General features: G+C 36.3%; 2 protein-coding genes across 16 annotated transcripts in view; both read right to left on the bottom strand.

Moving 5' to 3' along the window:
- The window catches only part of LOC125652202 (BTB/POZ domain-containing protein 6-like), a 294,494-nt gene that overhangs the window by 174,027 nt on the left and 101,129 nt on the right, over positions 1 to 19,338 (bottom strand). The window lies entirely within an intron of this gene.
- Positions 4,162 to 19,338, bottom strand: part of LOC125649939 (thyroid receptor-interacting protein 11-like) — a 49,591-nt gene continuing 34,414 nt past the window's right edge. For 4 of the 15 annotated variants that reach the window (XM_056164624.1, XM_048877801.2, XM_048877806.2 and 1 more), the window contains 20 exons: positions 19,171 to 19,233; positions 18,650 to 18,809; positions 18,324 to 18,449; positions 16,617 to 16,720; positions 15,944 to 16,078; positions 15,641 to 15,758; positions 14,519 to 14,662; positions 14,193 to 14,434; positions 13,784 to 13,960; positions 13,453 to 13,495; positions 9,171 to 13,189; positions 8,957 to 9,028; positions 8,728 to 8,849; positions 8,396 to 8,559; positions 8,197 to 8,300; positions 8,009 to 8,108; positions 6,138 to 6,219; positions 5,909 to 6,023; positions 5,357 to 5,485; positions 4,162 to 4,881 (listed from right to left, as the gene is read on the bottom strand). In XM_056164624.1, coding sequence (XP_056020599.1) covers positions 4,543 to 4,881; positions 5,357 to 5,485; positions 5,909 to 6,023; positions 6,138 to 6,219; positions 8,009 to 8,108; positions 8,197 to 8,300; positions 8,396 to 8,559; positions 8,728 to 8,849; positions 8,957 to 9,028; positions 9,171 to 13,189; positions 13,453 to 13,495; positions 13,784 to 13,960; positions 14,193 to 14,434; positions 14,519 to 14,662; positions 15,641 to 15,758; positions 15,944 to 16,078; positions 16,617 to 16,720; positions 18,324 to 18,449; positions 18,650 to 18,809; positions 19,171 to 19,233 — 6,558 coding nt within the window. In that variant the 3' untranslated portion in view covers positions 4,162 to 4,542. Of the gene's footprint in view, positions 4,882 to 5,356; positions 5,486 to 5,908; positions 6,024 to 6,137; positions 6,220 to 8,008; positions 8,109 to 8,195; positions 8,301 to 8,395; positions 8,576 to 8,727; positions 8,850 to 8,956; positions 9,029 to 9,170; positions 13,190 to 13,452; positions 13,496 to 13,783; positions 13,961 to 14,192; positions 14,435 to 14,518; positions 14,663 to 15,640; positions 15,759 to 15,943; positions 16,079 to 16,616; positions 16,721 to 18,323; positions 18,450 to 18,649; positions 18,810 to 19,170; positions 19,234 to 19,338 lie in introns of those variants that run through there. The other 11 variants (XM_048877804.2, XM_056164630.1, XM_056164632.1 and 8 more) reach the window with 8 other exon arrangements.

Here is a 19,338-nt window from a genome sequence, read left to right as displayed (position 1 = left end):
AAAGTTTTCAAAGTGTAAGGACAATAACTTTCTTCTTGATAACTACCATTCCATTTGGGACAAGGGGGACATAAATTGTAAATTTCAGGACCCTTAGGGGCAGGGGCAAAAATTGGCCAATTTTCAAAAATCTTATTCTCTACAACCACACATGTAAGAAAAACTAAATGCATAGTGATGTAGAGTAGGAAGGCCTCTACCAAAATTGTAAATTTCATGATCTCTGGGGTAGGGTTTCTGACCTCGGGGCAGGGCCACACTTAGTATATAGTGTACATGTGTAGATTTAAACACTTTAATAACATCTTCTTTAATGTTATTGATACTAAATTAAAACTAAATGTATATTTAGAAAGAGCAGGTAGCCCTTTATCCAAATTGTAAATTTCATGATCCCAGGGGTATTGGGGTGGGGTCAAAATGGTCAGTGATTAAATGTGTTACCAATTAAACATTTTTAACTTTTTGATAATTACCATTCCAATTCTTTTCAAATTTGGTTTGAAACATCTTTGGGACAAGGGGCGTGGGGGGGGGGGGGGGGTATAAATTGTAAACCTCAGGACCCGTGCATTCCTGGGGCCTTAGGAGTGGGGCAAATACTTAAAAAATTGACCAATTTTCAAAAACTTTCTCTAGAACCACATATCTCTAAGAAATTAACCTGTCTCTAGGATGGAGTCAAAATTATTATAGTGATTATTTGAAAGACTTCTTTATGATACAGTATAAAAACTAAATACATATTTAGAAAAAGGATGTACCAAACTAGTGAATTTCGCAACCCCCAGGGTTTTGACTCTAGGACGGGTCCAAATTTGTCATATTGTGTTAATATTAGTTATGGAGACACTTTGAGGGGTAATACGGAAATATATGGGGTCCTTGAAAAAAATCATACTGAGCGAAGCATAACCAGCCTATCCCATTTCTGATTGACCGAGATAGTCACGATTTTCATGCCTTGTTTCAATACACGTATTATACCTGGGTACAAAATTGCACACGTATCAAGTCATTCTTTAATAAGATATTGAATGTCAAACATGGCTAGTGATTAAAGGCATGCTTTTCATCTAAAGTTGAGTACCATGCTGTAATTCTGTACTGGTATTTAAAAGGTAAAACAGGCAAGGAAATACACGGCGAGTTAGCTGATGTTTGTGGGTCATCTGCACCATCTTATGCTCAGGTTAAATTCTGGGTAGGGGAATTCAAACACGGTAGAATGTCTTTAGAAGATGAATTTAAGCCAGGTCTGGATGCCACCGACGAAGAAATGTGTAAGAAAGTTTGGGATCTGGTATATTCCAATAGGTGGATTCAGATGGAAGAAATAGCTTAGGCATTTCACATGGTAGTGTTTCAACAATCTTAAATGATCGTTTAGGTATGCGCAAGCTAACAGCTTGTTGGGTCCCCAAATCCCTTAGTAATGAGCAAATGGCAACCAGAGCATCAGTGTGCAGCGCCTTGTTGAAGTGTTTTAGGTCAGATGACTTTCTTTTGTGTCTAATGACTCTAGATGAGACTTGGGTTCATTATTATGAGCCAGAGAATAAAGTTCAGTGTCGTCAGTGGGTAGGGCCTGGGTCCCCGAGGCCAAAGAAGTTCAAGACGCAACCATCTGCTGGCCACATTATTTTGGGATGCAAAAGGCGTTATTGTGTTGGACATTTTACCCAAGAGAAGTACAATAACTGGAGTGTACTATGAAAACTTGCTAGACAAGCTGAGAACCGCCATCCGTGAAAAACATCGAGGTAAACTCTAAGGGTGCTTTGCTGCAACAGGACATCGTGAAAGTCCACACTTGCAAAGTTGCAATGGATGATGTAGAGCGAAACGGGTACGAATCAATACCACATCCTGCCGATTCACCTGACCTAGCTCCTAACGTCTTCTTCCTATTCCCAAATTTGAACAAGAGGCCCATGGGCCGCATCACTCACCTGAGTCGCCTTGGCTCATATCTAAAAAAATTCCTATATATTCCCATGTAAAACTTTGATCCCTATTGTGGCCCCAACCTACTCCCGGGGACCATGATTTTTATAAACTTGAATCTGCACTATGTCAGGAAGCTTTCATGTAAACAAACTTTTCTGGCCCAGTGAAACAAATTTTTCAGAAGATTTTTAATGATTTTCCCTATATATTTGTATGTAAAATTTTGACCCCATCTTACACCTGGGGACCATGATATTTACAAACTTCAATCTGCACTATGTCAGGAAGCTTTTGTGCAAATGTAAACTTCTTTGGCCCAATGGTTCTTATGGAGAAAAATTTTAAATATTTTTTTCTATTCATTAGTTATGTAAAACTTTGATCCCCTATTGTGGCCCCATCCTAGCCCCAGAGGTCATGAGTTTAACAAACTTGAATCTGCACTATGTCAGAAAGCTTTCATGTTAATCTCAGCTTTTCTAGCTCAGTGATTCTTGTTGAGAAGATTTTTAAAGATTTTCCATATATATTTGTATGTAAAACTATGATCCCCTACTGTCGCTTCAACTTACCCCCTGGGGCCATGATTTTTTGCCTTAGTGGTTCTTGAGAAGATTCTTAAATTACCCCACCCTATTTTTGTGATTATCTTCCCTTTGAAGGGGGCATGGCCCTTCATTTGAACAACCTTGAAAGCCCTTCACCCAAGGATGCTTTTGGCCTAATTTGGTTGAAATTGGCCCTGTGGTTCTGGAGAAGAAGTCGAAAATGTAAAACGTTTACAGACAGACGTCGGACAACAGGCGATCAGAAAAGGTCACTTGAGCTTCAGCTCAGGTGAGCTAAAAAGGATATCCATGTACATCATTTCCGGTCTGACGACGAAGTTGTGATGGCAGTTGAAGAGTGCGTTAATGGAAAGGACCCCGACTTTTTCAGTTTTGGGATGATGGCTTTGAACACCGTTGGTCTAAGTGCATCACACTAGAGAGCAATTACATTGAAAAAGAAGAGGAGGATCTCATCCAGAAATAAGTTAGGCTGGTTACTTATTGACTCACCCTTGTATTATATTATGTAAAGCTTTTGAGGGTATTTAATTTGCTGAATATTAGAATTTAGCTTAGATATTCTGAGCAGAATTTTTTTCTCTCTAGATTTCATATTCCTTGGGACTAGTGATACTTTTAACTAATACTTAGGTGACCAATAAAGCCTGTGGGCCTTTTTTTATACATTTTCGTTATGTGGCCATATTGGCCTTGCCCAAGGGCCTGAGCCAGGAGCCATGAATCTCAGTTTAGGTACAGAGCTTCATGGACATCATAATCATGCATTTAGTTTTTCTCAAATATATATGCGAGTAGAGAAGATTTTCGAAGATTTAATACATTTTCACTATATCGTCATATTGGCCCTACCCGGAACCCCCGACTTTAATAATTTTGATAGAGGGCTTCACGAACATCATAACCATGCATTTAGATTTTCTCCAACATGTGGGAGTAAAGATTTTTGAAAATATGGCCTTCTTCAGCATAAGTGGCCCCAGGGATAGTAAGGTAATAAAATTTGAACATTTATATTCCTCTTATCCTCGATATGTTTCATACCAAAAATGGTAACTTTTCAAGAAGTTAAATTTCGTTTGTCGTCGTCCATTAACAATTTTTAAAAAAATGGACGACAACCAACAGCAATAAAGAGATATACCAAATATTATGTCATTATTTACAAGCACAGCCAAAGAAGTCCAGAAAACTCTGATGGAATGACAGATGGAAATGGGCAACCCATTTCATGGGGCATAATGTGATGTGTGTGTGCATCTTGTTTGACAATTAGTCCAACAAACCATATAATAGATACATCTACAGGTGATGCGATTTCTTAGCAACTGCAAAATTTTTATTTCCAGTACAAAGTTTACATGCACTGAAAATTGATTGTTTTGGACAGATGAACAGTGGACATTGTAGGCCTCATATACATGTTATGTTGGACCTTAAGTGAATCTGTCCAATCCATTTTTGTCACCAAAGCTAGTATATTATAGACGTCTGATCCCAAGATTTTCTTCAGATATAATGCCATTCCGTTGAACCCTTTGTTGTGTTGATATATCATTAATGGATTTGCTCTTTCTTTTCCTTTTTAGGGTTGGGGAGGCTTAAACTAAGGCCATAATATATTCAACAAGAAGATAATGTGATCAGTTTTTAAATATTTTTATTCATTATTTTCAAATTATAATTAAAATATCCCAATTCCTGCATATATATGTACAACAAATATGCAGTTGAGTATGAAAAATACATACTCCATTAAAATATCTCTACTATGTACAGTCAAATAATTTATAAAAATAAAGCTTTCAACAGCTACATTACTATCACAAATGCATGCTGTACCTGATCATTTGACAAGTAACAGACTGGGAACAATTTGTAATTAGATCATCCTCTGAATACCCAAATATTTCACAATGCCACCAATTCATGTAAAATTGAAAATAAGGAATAATTGTCCTTGGTTTGGCCCATATCATGAGTTTAATGACTAAATAAAATTAAAATCATAAGGTGCTATGTATTATCTGGTTTCTAAAACATTTTTCAGGATTGCGCTTGATGTGTTCTGTGAGGTAGCCTGTGCAGTACCAGAAAGAGGCTGAGGGGTGGTTACTGGGGCAAATAAGGTCATTGGGGATAAGGGAGCTCCTGACATGAGAATGGGGGAATTCCTGTGATCAGTAGAGTCTCCAGCTGGTATGGACACATGCCTAGGAGCAGTAAATGGATTATAGCTGTCTTTTTGTGCCTGTTTTTGGCGCTGAACATCTCTAGCCATGTCTTCTGCCGGGAGTCTCAAGACGGGAGGAGTGGGTGATGATTCTGTTTCCAGGAATTTCACAAACAGCTCAGAAAATGACTGCAAACAATAAAAAGGATTGCACTGAATTTTTTTCTCTCAGCAGGTTAAAGTTTCATTGATGATTCTTTATATTGTAAACTAGAACTGTCCGGTCTAATACCACCAACAGGGCACATTGGATGATGGGAAATAGCTCATTGAAGAATAAATGATTTTTAAGATATACTCTGGACAAAAAAAAAACAACATATTTAAACATCCCCACCCCACAAAATGGAAGAAATATCCAGAGCTTCCCTGAATATTAAAGGTCTCAATCAAAATAGCAAGTCACAACTTCATCATTCATACAAGATTATACACAAAGTTTTAATCAAATCAATGACATACTCTGGATGGACAAGGTGATTCCAGTATCCCCCCCCCCCTCTCTAAACTTCATTTGCGGGGGGTTATAACTACACATGTAAATGCTATTGACACACGTTTTATTAGAATACACACATGTATCACAAGAGATTTTTTAACTCACACTTTCAGCCTTTGGAGTGGATGGTGTTGGTTCTGGAACAGCCCTTGTGGGTGTGGAGGGGGTGACGGGAGCTGGAGATCCACCCAATCTCAATAATCCCGTAACCCAGCTCTTGGAAGCACCAGTTATCTGAAAAGAGAAGTGATTCAGTTGAAATTAGTTACTATGGAAGCAATACACAAGATCAATCCATGGTTGGATTTTCTTCTTGTGAAGTTATCTAAGGATAGATGATATACACTTTTTTCTATTTCAAAGTGAGATTAATGAAGCTAAAAGCATGATAAAATATCAAAAACTCAATATTTAGAAATCCTACTGATTTTCTCATATGCGATGGAAATTACAGTTGTATTGCATATGTGCTATGTAATTGCATTGTAAATTTTATTAATTTATAAAATAAGATTGGATACAAGTACCAGTCTTTAAACCTAATCTCTCTCTCTCTCTCTCTCTCTCTCTCTCTCTCTCCAACCTTACATCTGACTTCAGACAATGACAACATAAAACAGCTGTAAAAGAATGACAACACAGAAAAAGTCGGCTTACTTTGTTGAAGTCATCCTCTGTGAAACTAAGAATGCCTCCCACTGCTCTCAGCACCTCAGACTGTTTACTTTTTGGCGAGAGGAAGTATCCCATCAACATATTCTTTATAACAAGTCTGAAATAGCACAGCAGTAAAATAGTAAAAAATTTTATATGTGTATCAACTTAAAATCTTCAAATTACAACATTTAATGGCAGACTGATTGATTATTTATCGGCATGCACTTACTTGTCCACTTTGTTGTCAGTGGATATTCGTAGGTTGTGAAGATCATCCTCAGCAGCTTTCAGTGATTTCTCACGGTTTTGTACTACAATAAAGATCATTCCGAGATATTCATTGTATCACACAAAAATGACACAACACTTTCATCTTCCACTATGCAGTCTTTGGCTGTCTTGTTCTATCTCTACAGCACTATTAAATAGTCTATCTATAATACAGGTTCAAAAGGATACCACTGTTTCTATGGCAGCAGAGGGTGACTCACGGTGTAGGAATATCACAGAAGGTACTGAACTATTTACCCTCAGTACCTGATGTAATACTCACTCACAGTGGCCTAAATCTTTCTGTAATTCATCTCTCCTCCTCAAGTTTCTCTCATTGGGATCATTATTCAGAAGAAATGTCGAGATCCAAGCCAGGAAAATTGATACAAGCAGAGTATCAAGCATCAAAATCTTCAGAAGATGTCAAAATGGATATGTTACTTTAGCTTGCAAGAAAATGAAATATCCTAATGGTCCACATTTCCCTATTCACTAACTTTGCAATATTCACCAACTTTGCATTACACGAGAGAGGTGACATACTAGTAGTCATCTGCTATATATTTATTGTTGATGGGTTTCATATACATGTATGACCTATCCCACTATTAATATGGTAGTATAAAGGTATTTATTCCAATTAATTCATGTGCAAGGAACAAGACATGCTGGTACCGTTTTATCATTCAAATTTCCTACACAAACATGCAAACACATCAATTAACTTCTAGTATTAATTTGCAACTTTATTAGAAAGGTGTTACTAAGAATCCATTCATTCCCTTGTTATCCATGCTTACACTGGGGGAATTGATTTTAGAATGTGTTTTTCTCTTGAATTTTTCCATGTTGCATGCACAAGTAATCCATGCTGGGAGAAGGAAGGTTAGTGGTGAAGGCTGTGGAGACACTTGTGTAATCTCGGCTAGTAACTTGAGATCTTGCTCAACTCAGAATTACCAGCTGAGATTAGACAAACATCATCAAGATCAGGCAAGAGAAAATTGCCGGTCAAATTCACCTTTTTATCTTGCAAACAAGTACTTTTCTTATTCAAATGAAAAAAAAATATAATTCCACATCTTGCCTGAAATATTCTGAAGATAATTTTTCATGCTGAAATGATATATTTAATCATACTCAGAATTATGGGTAATAACTTGCTAGAATATAATGTGTGAGTACAATTTGTTAGTAAGAATTACACAGAATGCAAGAGGTAGTGTTAAACATAGTGTGCAGTAATGTGTATTGAAAGAGAAGTGTAATGGAACTGTAGATAAAGTTTTCACTGCAAATTCTGCCCGATGTGTTCAATATGGTGGTCTGTTTATCCTATATCAGTGAGCACCCTGAGTGTTGATGCCATCTCAGGATTACCAGCTGATATTAGACAACCAGTCGCCGCTTTACCCTGGCAGTCAAAAACGCCACAGGGAAAAATGAAGTTAACAACCAAAAAAGCTAGGCAAAAATATCTCAAAAAGATCTTTTCAAGCAGATAGGCTAATAGCAAAAGTCCATCCCAAATACTATGTAAGCCACAAAAAAAGAATTTGAAAGCAACTTGTTTCAACAAAAATTGGTTGAACTGGGCAGTTTGCAGGTGAAAAGCTTTAGAAAGACAGAATGTTTTTTTTATTGATTTCATCTACCACTATCAATCACTTTAACCATTAAGTTATTATTTGTCAGTTACCAGAGTTAAATTAGCATTAATTTTGTGTGCTTTATTAGTGCCAGGAAACTTTGCAGGCAACAAAAACAACACACAACATTGATGGAAAGTTAGTGTGCTACTGCAAGGTCAATGAAGCATAACCATACCTTCTTCTTTCAATGCCAACAATGCCTCCTCCTTCCGGTCTAGTTGTTCAGTCAGGCGAGACGCAGCCTCTAAACCCTCCTCAGCATCAGCCAACTTTTCCTAAAGGAAACCAAGCATACCAGTCATTTACATCTGAATAACTTTTTAAATACAGACTTGAGAGGATCAGAAAGTGGTTTTCAAATACCTTGGTTGTATTTAAATCTGCCTGCAATGAGCCTACTTGTTCTTTGAGGATAACTATCTCATTCTGGTTCCGTTCCATCTCAAGTGAGAGCTGTGCATCTTTTTCTACATAAAACATACAGTAACCACGCATTATATATCAACACATAATGCACATCAACAACAAGCTCTTCAGTCTTGTGTATTTTAATTTTTCCTACCTTGTTGAAACTGTTCTAATACCAACTGAAGATTGTTGAGAGACACGGCATACTGCTGACACTGGTCCTGTAGTGAGGACACCTGGAGATAAGCTTGGTCCCTCTGGCCTGCCAACAGATGGAGCTGCTGTTGTAGAGATGCGGTCTGTTGACTTGCCTGCTGACTGTTGAAACAACACTCTAAATTCATAAGCCATTCTAATCATAGTATTTATAAATGTAATTGCTTTTTTTTTTTAATGTAACAAGCATTTGGATTTGAAACACATGAAATATTTTACAAGGAGTTGATTTTTCTTTTTCACTGATAATTCAATTTGTTATGCTCTAACCTTGCTGTCTCCATCTGTGAGGAGGAAGACATTGCTGTTTCCTCAGCAACAGCCAAGCGGTTTCTGAGATCCTTTTCTCGTTCTTCTGCATCAAGGGCTTCTTGTGTGTAGCTATCTTCCAACTGTAATTCAATGCACATGACATTTATTATTTTGTAACTCTGCATCTTTAAGTTGATAAAAACGTTCATTGCAATGTCTTTTTTTAAATTAGGTATAAAATACATACCTGTATCAAGTGACCTCTTAATCGCTCCAGCTCCTTCTGATTTTTGCTATCCTTTTCTTTAAGTTTCTGAATCTGTAAAATCCACAATAGATAAAAAAGTACTTCTTTCCTGGATTTTCATTTCCTTTTTTTTTTAATCGCTGCATAAATAACTGAAAATACATCATTGTTTCAATCATTCATGAAATCATACATGTATTATGGAGTTTTTTACCTCTTGTAAAAGCCCAGTCTGCTCGGACTGCCTCTGTTTGAGAGCCATTATAGCCTGGTCCCTCTCCTGCTGAAGCTGTCTGGCCTGACCTAGGATGGACTCATTCTCCTGCATCAGTTTGTTCACCTGACCTTTCTCACCCTCCTTGTTCTGTATTACTGCCTGTAGAGTGCGCACTTTCTCGTGTAAACTGTTCACTTCAAACTCCTTCTCCTGCAAACTCAGGGTCAGATGGTTGTTGGATTCCTTCAAAATCTGGATGTTAGACATCTGCTCCACTACTTGATGTTCCAGACCAGTTTTCTCACTTCCCTCATCGCTCAGTTCACTCTGCAGTCCCTGCAGTTTGAAAGTCATATTATCAAGTTGTTTTTTTAAACTTGAGATTTCCATCGTTTGTTTGGAAAGAGATTCCTCATACTCTGAATTTTGTTGATGAAGAGTCTGACATTTAATCTCCTTTTCCTTCAAACTGTCGAGGAGTTCTTTTTGCTTTTCCTGCAGTCTTTTAATTTCTTCTAGTTTTGAATTGTGTGTCAGAGAATCCACAGTTTCTGATGCATTCATTCGTTGATCCAGTTCACTGCATTTTATCTCAAGATCTTGGAATTTTTGTTTATAGTTTATTAATTCATTTTGCACTTTCAGCAAATTTTCATTTTTCTCCTCAAATTGAGGAACAAGAGCTGCATAGTTTTGTTGGAGAGCTTGGTGCTTCTCTGTCTCTATGTTGATGTATTCTGTCAGTCTCTGAATTTCTGTGTGGTAGGCCACACTCTCTTGATGTTTCTGGTTCAGGTAAGTAATCATCTGTTCACGTTCACTTTTCAGATCAGTAAGCTGCTTGTTCAGGTTAGCTTTGTCCTGCATGAGTGAGTTTATTTGTGAACCACTGTCAGATGACTCTTGCATGACTGCTACCAGAGTCTCATTTTTACTTGTGAGTGCCTCTATCTCCATGTCCTTGTCACAAATTATTCGGGACAGGTTTTGGAGAGCCTCCTTCTGCATATCCTCCACAACACTTTTCTCTCTGTTCTGAGTCAGATCCTGGTTGTCTTTCTGAAGTTTATTTATTGCTACTTTTTCAGCAGCTATAATATTTGTAAGACGGTGAACTTCACTCTTTAGATTACTTGCCTCGCGAGACTTTTCATTCATCACTGCTAAAATCTGCTCTCTTTCCAGTTTCAGTTGCTTTACCTCATTTTCAAGTCTATGAACATCAACTAAAGTTTTATCCCCCAATGAACTAAGGGATTTAGTCTCCAACATTTTCAATAACGAAGAGTTATTATTCTGTAATTCAGAAATAACACTATCTTTTTCTTTCAGGAAGGCCTGGAGTTTCTCCATTTCTTCACTTTCTGAAATACCACTAGATTGATTTCCATTTGACAAGGATAGAGATTTTTCAGGTGTGATGATTTCTTCTTGCATTTTTTCAGAACCATTTATGTAATCCTTTGTATATTCATAACCAGAGAAACTGTTTTGACTATGAGCCATTTTCGAGTCATATTGCTCTGTTTGCATTAATTGATATTTCAATGAAGAAATCTCCATTGCCTGATCTTCTACCGTGGACTGAGTACTTTTACAGAGTTTCACTTCCTCTTCATTAATTTCACACAGTTTGTTATACTCATCAGTTTTCTCTGCCAGATGAAGTTTTAATTTTTCATTTTCATCTTGCAATTCAATTACTCTTTCACTATAAGAGTTCAAATCTTCTTCAAACTTTACTTTCAATTCTTCATTTTCTGCTTGCAGACATCTGTTTTCTTTGGCCAACACTTCTATATCTAAATGCTGGTGTTCGAAATGTGTATGTTCTTGATTGGAATCTTTGTCCTCAGACTGTGTTTTGGACTCCATTTTTGGTGGTTCCATATGAGGTTTTTCTTCTATGGCCAAGTATTGCGGTTTAGAAAGCTCTACAGCCAAGGACTCCTCATCAACTTCTAACAAGTGCTGTTTCTCTGCTTCAACCAGTGACTGAGCTCTCACTAGTTTCTTTTGAAGTCCTCCAATGGCTTCATCTTTTTCTGATACTGACTGGTTGAGCAGAGCCACAGAAGTCTCGAGCTGATTCATTATCTTGGCCTTCTCCTCTGCTTCTTTCAAATGTCCAAGATTCCTTTCATTTAATTCTTTGATTCCAGTTTCATGTTTACTAATAGTCTCTCTCTCATCATGTAACTCTTTTTCCAGGGTAGCAATCACTTGGTCTTTTTCTTCAACTGAAGACTTCAATTGATTAAATGATTTAGTTTTCTCCTCAGCTTTTTCCAGATAGTCCTGATTCCTTTCATTGAGTTCTTTAATTTCATTATCATTTTCCACAATAGTCTCTTTCAGTTGTTTCAATTCTTTTTCAAGACTAACTATTTTTTCTGTAGACATACTCAGCTCAGACTCTAATTCAGTGATGACTTCTAAAGTCTGTGCTTGCATAACCTCTTTTTCTGCCTTATTTTCCAATGTTTGCTTCGACTTCCTCAATTCCTCCTTCAAAGTGTTCCTCTCCTCTTTAAGGGTATTCAATTCCTGCTCCACAGCTTCCATCTTTTGAAGATTTTCCTCTTGCTCTTTCACAACAACTTGTAGACTGTCATTCTCATGGGACAAGTGAGAGTTTTCCTCTTTTAACTCTTTAATTAATCTTTCATTTTCTTCTAGGATACCGGCAACACCTTGTTGGCCATCTATTGACGACTGCAAGGTTTCCTTGGTCTCAGACAGATTGCTCTGAAGAGATTTTATTTCCTCTTCAAGTTTCAGATTATTCATGTCTTTTTCATGTGCTTCTTGCAGCAGACGGTTCCTCTCTAATTGAAGGGAACTGGAATCACTTTCCTGTCCCTTCTTCAATTCTTGTATGTAATGTTCATAATGTTTTGTTTTCTGCTGCAAGACTCCTTCAAGTTCATCAAGTTCTTTTTGTACATTATTTTTCTCTCCCCTTAAAGCCTCCATTTGAGTATTCAAATTCTGTAGCTCATTCTCTTTTTGACTGATGCCATTTTTGAAATCTTGCACATTCTTTTCACTTTCAGTCAATTTTGTTGACAAGTCTGTGTTTTTCTTCTCCATTTGGTCAATGTTTCTTTGTAGTTCTTCAATCTGTCTGCTGCTTTCCTCAAATTTTTCAGAAAGTTCCTGGTTTTGATCTTTAACCTGACTGGCATTCTCCCGGTTTTCTAGGATATGATTATCTCTTTCAGACAGTTTGCAGATGAGTTCAGAATTCTCCATTTGTAATTTGGTGTGTCTGTCCATGTACTCTGCCAGATGAGAATTAACCTCCTCTAGTTCAATAACTACAGATTTCATCTCCTCTGACTTTTCACTTAACTGCTCTTGGAGTACCTCAACTTCAGATTTTATTGTCTTTACACTTTCTTCTCTTAATCTTTTCACCTCATCCTCTTGGTCATGCAAGTTATGTGTTAAATCTTCCACAGACTTCTGTAGCTCCTGGTTGCTCTCTCTGGCTTGTTTTATTTTGACTACCTTATCTTTTATGTCATCCTGACTTTTCTGTAGCTTGTCCTCTAACTCTTTCACATCCATGTGAAGTTCATTTACAGTCATAGCTGCTTTCTCCTGCTGCTGTCTTAACTCTTTACACATTTCACAACCATTGCTACTTTGGTCACTGTTTCTTTTGGATGATAATGACTTCAGCTGTGTTTCCAATTGCTCTTTGTTTTCTCTGAGATTAAATACTTCTTCCTCAAGGTCATCAAGTTGCTGAGCCTCTTTTTGAAGACGGTTTACAGTTTTCTCTAGTTCATTTATTTGTGAGTCTTTTTCATCATTTTCTTTTTCAGATTTTAAGAGTCTCCTTTGAAGATCATTTCGAATTTCTATGACTTGAGCCATTGCTTCTTCATGTTGGCTGTCTAGTTCCTCTAAACTGGTCTCCAGTCCCTCTTTTTCCTCCTGTAGACTGGCAATCAAGGTTTTCTGCTCTTCTATATCTCTTGATAATGCACCATCTTTGTCACCAGTCACTATAGAAATACCATCAGTTTAACTATACAATTGTAGGATATTCATCTTTTCATTAGGCTAAATTAATTTTATTGATACTAACTTAAAATGGAGATGTATTTTTTGGCAAGAAATGATTATAATTTTGGCAAGAAATGATTATAATTTCTGTAGTCACATCAGAATTATGGATGAATGTACTTTGACTGCCCTCTTGTCATTGGTTATTTACTGTAAATGACTTATTCCTTTCAGTAAGAAGTTTTATGTTTATGAAAATTACCCATATCCAATTTTAGTGCTGACAATTCTTTCTCTAGCTTTTCCTGTAAAAAAAAAAAAAAACATAAGTATTCAATATTTATCAATTTATAGTAAATAGTACAAATAAGACACACATCCAAACAAATTATGACAGGTCTAAATTTAATATTGGAATTGATCACTTGTATTAAATGTGATGGAAAATTTTAATGACAGAAATGAGCAGCTGATGATTAGTAAACATATGAATTAAAGCACACAGCAAATGCACAATTATAAAAACTTAGATAACAGTTTACACAGACATGTCAATGTGAAAAACATAAATAGGCTAATATATTGACACATGCCTTCTCAACAATTAGCCCATCCCTTTCTTCTTCCAGAAGGGCATTTGCCTGAGCTAGAAGATCCACTTTATGATCTAATTTCTCAATATCTGCCCCTATATCACCATTACTACTTTCATTGGACTCTTCTGAGTCACTCACATCACTAGCCCTCTCCTGGGCGACTGTCAACAGACCCTGTAGTACAAACAGTCACATGTGTAACTATATACCAGTAGGAAACGAAAACACAACAGAATAAATTTGTTTTGGTTAGTATTGAAACAGCTATGATATTCCAAGACATTGGTTAGAACGGGTTAAAGAAAATGTACCCAAATTCTAAATGTAATGCATTAAAAGGTTTTAGTTAAAGAGTCTAGCCAGTCAAATAATACATAACAATGTAGTTCAACATGACATAACTTACCTTCTGTGCTTCTATCTTATTCAAGGCTGTTTCCCTCTCCTTCAACTTTTGTTCAAGTTCAAACAAGGTGTTCTCTAGAGCCTCTTTTTCTAATATCCAATCAGCTTTCAGCATTTCAAATTCTTCCATGTCTCTCTCTTGATTAGATGACTGCTCTTTCAACTGCTTCTCCAGTTCACTGTTTCTGCTGCTTAGTTCTTCAATCTCTGCAGTGTTCCAATCATAGTCTTCTTCATCATCAGCTGCAAGCATAATGACCAAAGTTGCACAAACTTCTGGTGTACAATTTTACAAGAAATATATTGAAAATGCAGTCATTGTGTTACCTTTTTCCACTTCATTAAGTTTGCTTTTGTGTTTATCCTCTGAAAGTGTTTTCACAGCCTTCTCCAACACTGCAATCTGTTCTTGTAACTCCAGGTTCTTTTTCTTTAATACTACATTTTCTTTTTCAAAAGAATCTATAATCTCTGTAAAAAATAATATCAAAAGTTAAGTGAAATTTGAACGACATAAGTTTTCACAACAAAAAACCTGTCATTCGTAAGATACAAGAAGTAATACTAATGCTTAAAGATATGTGTGTGTGTGTCTGAATGAAAGACAAATTGCTGCCCTTTAAAAAAGAACAGCAATTCATATTAAATCAGAATTTTTGAAACATGCAAACATTTTATTATAAGTCTCAATGCTAGAGCTGCAATGAAATATTTGAAGCTTTGACCTTTAACCTCCAAAATAAGAGTCATCCTTATATTTGATCTAGACCTTCAAGTTCAAATTCAATAGGGGATACAATCTGGTCTAGATAATAACATTTTGAGTTTTATATCTTAAACCAATGATATAAATCTGGCAACAAAATACTGATGCTCACAAGCTTGAATGTTGTTTTCCAATTCAAAAGCTCAGTGCAACTTCACAGATGATGTCAAAGTCCCATAGTGATCTTGACCTTTTGACCCCAAAACCTTATTGTGGTTTTTCCTCTCTTGATAACAAAACTACATGTAAAGTATCAAATCAATCAAGCAAAAAATGTGGCTTGTAAAGTGTGTACAAGCTTCTCTATGAAGTCCCGTAGTGACCTAGACTACAAAATCCATAGGATTTTTCCTCTCTTCATAACAAAGCTTCAAGCGAAGTATCAAAGCAATCAAGCAAAACATGTGACCAGTAGAGTGTCTACAAGGTCACTGTAACTGTTACACAAACACACATATTCACCACACATGAAAACATCAAATCAATCGACCAAAAAATGTGGGCTGTAGAGTGACTACAAGATCAGTCTAAAACACAAACACATATAATTACTCACACAGGAGCGGTCCCGTTACTATAGCCTCTCTCCCAATGAATTGTGACGGGATTACAACCAAGGACAAATTGAAACCTTTAAAATTCTTCACCTAGTTAAATTTTTGATTTCATCTACAGTTACTGACCTTTGGTGAGAGCTTGATGTTCAGTGTTCCCCATTTCAGAAAGCATGTGCTCATTCTCCAGGGACACTTGTTCTCGCTCTGCCTCCAAAATCTCAACAGACATACTGATGTTCTTTTGCTGTAAAGAAAATAATACATGAAATATCTTTTATTTTAATTTAGAATCATTTGTAAATCATGCTATTCAGATTTTGGATGAGGGTGGAAATTTTTCCAAAGGGCAAGTAATTTTGCTGTTTTGAACTGAATATCGAAATGAACATGGTAATGAAATCAAATTCACAAGTAGCAATGGGTCCCAACCTGAAGGCCAGACTCAATCATGAGGTTGACCAGTTCCTGTCGCTCTTTGAGAAGGACATTTCTGCGAGCAATTGTATTTTGGGTAATGTTCCTTCTCATCTCTTGGAGGTCACACATAAGATCAATAGACTGAGCCTGCAGCATGATGAAATCATTTTTGAAAATTGAAGGAAAAAATCCCATTTACTTTATAAATATTTTTATCTCAATTTTTGGTCAGAAATGCAGAGAAAAACTGGGTCTACAAAGTACAGTTTCTAAGAAAATGTATCATGCTGCAGATGTTAGAAAGGAACATTGCTACAAGCTGTTAAAATTTCTAGAAGCTGCTCTGATAATTTGGGGAGGTCACCAGATTTGAAACATTCACACTATTATACAACATTTTCTATAAAATGCAATATTTTTTCTATATTTACCTTTGAAACCATGCAGAAACATATGCATTCATTGATTTCATTACACTCTATGTGCAGATCTGTATAGTTATATGTGTCTATATTACAAAAATATAGTAAAACATGCAAAGACTCAACCACAGACAAACTGGATGCAGGACAAAGATTGAAAAATGCTGTACTGCAGCAACATACATTCACAAGCAATTTTCCATGTGAATTTTTCTTGCGGAAAGAAATCAAGCTGTATACAGCTGAAGAAAATAAAAATATACATGATTTGCATCCAATTGATCTAGCAGTTGGTACTTGGCATTGTGAAGTCGTGTAGAAACCTTTTCATTTTCCAGTTTCAGTGCTGAAAGCTCTTGGTCTTTTTCTGAAAATGAAAACAATTTTCTTGGTCTCAAAAACATCATTTAAAAAGTTGTCTAATAAGATAGCAATTATGAGACTCTCCGATACTTGAACAAGAGGCCCATGGGCCACGTCGCTCACATGAGTCACATTGGCCCGGCTGTTGTGATTTTAAAAGACTTTCCCCCCCAATATTTATTCCCATGAAAACTTTGACTCCATATTGTGGCCCCAACCTAGCCCTAAAGGATCATGACATAAGAATAATACACAGTCACAGGGTCAATAATCATGATACAAGGTCATAAGGTCAAAATTCATGGTATGAATGTAAGGTCTCACCATAAGGAATCTATATACAATATATGAAGCACCTCCTACCTTACACAGTTATGAGCTATTGCCTAGGTTAACCTGTTTTAAAAGCAGGCCAAAACCCATGGTGAAGGTTACAAGGTCAAAAACTTTGGGATCATAAGAAATGTCTTGTCACAAGGAATGCATATATGAAATATATATCACTCACTATTCAAAAGTTATGAGCAAGGTTAACATTGTGAAATTTGGGGGGCAAACTCCAAGGTCAAGGTCAAATGATCAAGAAATATTGTCTAGGTTAGATTTTCTTAAAGTAGGTCAAACTCAAAGGTCAAGATCATAAGATTTAAAAATTTTAGTACCAAAAGAAAGGTCTTGTCACATGGAACATATGAAATATGATAGATCTATCACTAACCATTCAAAATTTATGAGCAAGGTTAAAGTTCTGTACACAGACAGGACAACCCCCCCCAACATGGGCATAACTCTCAGGGGTCATGATATGGATAAACTTCAATCTGCATTACCTGAGGATGCTTGCATATCAATATGAGTAATCATGGCCCTGCTATTATCAAGCAAACATTTAAAGATTGTTCCTATATATTCCCATATAAAACTTCAATCCCCTATTGTGGTTCCAACCTACCCCCAGGGACCACAATTTGAACAAACTTGAATCCACAATTTAAACAAACTTGAATCTGCTTGTTATCAGTGACTAATCACATCCAAATGTTCTTGAGAAGATTTTCAAAGATTTTTCCTGTATAGTTTGATCCCCTGGGGACCATGATTTGAAGAAACTTGAACCTACACTATGTCAGGAAGCTTTCAGGTAAATTTTAACTTTTCTGGCCCTGTGGTTCTTGAGAAGAGGATTTTTAAATGACCACACCCCATTTATACCTTTTTTTTTATTATCTCCCTTTGAAGGGATATGACCCTTCATTTGAAGAAAACTTCAATCCCCTTTAACCAAGAATGATTTGTATAAGTTTGAATGAAATTGACTCAGTGGTTCTGGAAAGGAAGATGAAAAAATATTAACAATGACGACAACAGACATCGGACAAATTTCCATCAGAAAAGCTCACTTGAACTTTTGGCTCAGGTATTAAAGCTAAAAAAAAATATTCATCTGAAATATATTTTATTGATCTGCTTAACTTTGAGGAAATTCAAAATTTAATTACTAAGTGCAAACAGAAGTACCAATAATCTATACAGTGATGATCACACAGTATTTCTACAGAAATGCAGATGACTTCTTTGTCTATACATGCTCGTTTAGCATGTAATACCTTGTAGTTGCTGTTTATAGCTCTGTATCAATGAATCCATCTTTGATTTTTCTGTGTTTAATGCATCATGATCCTTTTGCAACTCCCCCAACCTGACTTCCAGTTCTGATAAGTTACCATCATATCCTGTCGTAATAGAAGCACATACAAAAAGAAAATCAGTAACAATTTACTTTCTTGCTTATTCGTTCTGTTAAAATCAATCTATAACATTTGGGATTTCATGTGACATGCAATAATAGAAGAACAGCAATATGATATGATTTAAAATCCCCGTGGGCAAACATCAATGAGAAGTGAATATACAGAACAGTGGTGACATGTACCGGCGCTCTGTTCCAGCTCTTGAACTTTCTCTTTGTATTGTGCAATCTCTGCCTTGAATTTCTTGTGAAGTGCTGTAATTTTCTGGGAGTGCATGTCCTGGAGCAGTACTGTTTCCTGTTGATGATGCTCTTTTTCATGGCGAAGTTGTTCCTTAAGCCCCTAATACAAATAGATTTAAATGTCTGTAAATCAGTACAAAATCCAATAGCTTAAGGATGCATTATTTAATATGGATTCTTTTGCAAGTTAACTGAAGAAAATAGGATACAATCACACTCATAATTAATCATCACGTCATGAGTATTACACAATCCAGTGAATCCCTTGGTTTTTCTAAGTATGCTAAGAATCTCTGAAATTTGTTTGAACATCAAAAGAGAAGTATTAACACATCCTTAATCACAATAGATTCTCTGCACCCGTGTGTCTCGTTTTGATTGGTTATTTCTTTAAATGTATTGTTGAATTTAGATAAGAGAGCATAGGATTTCGCAATTCTGTACAGGTAAAAATATCTTACCTGGATGCTATCTTGCAAGGCCACATGCTCTTTTTCAACTTCCGGCGTTTTTCCCTCCTTTGCCTGCAATTTAAATATCAAGAAATCAGATTTCCTATTCTGTTCTTCCACATACCAAATGTAATTCATTCAAGGTACAAATCATATTATCCTCACAATCTATGTACA

This window comes from Ostrea edulis, chromosome 5 (genome assembly GCF_947568905.1).
Source record: "Ostrea edulis chromosome 5, xbOstEdul1.1, whole genome shotgun sequence".
Classification (NCBI taxonomy): domain Eukaryota; kingdom Metazoa; phylum Mollusca; class Bivalvia; order Ostreida; family Ostreidae; genus Ostrea; species Ostrea edulis.
The sequence above is the reverse complement of the archived record's forward strand: the minus strand, read 5'-3'. Positions and strand labels throughout refer to the sequence as shown.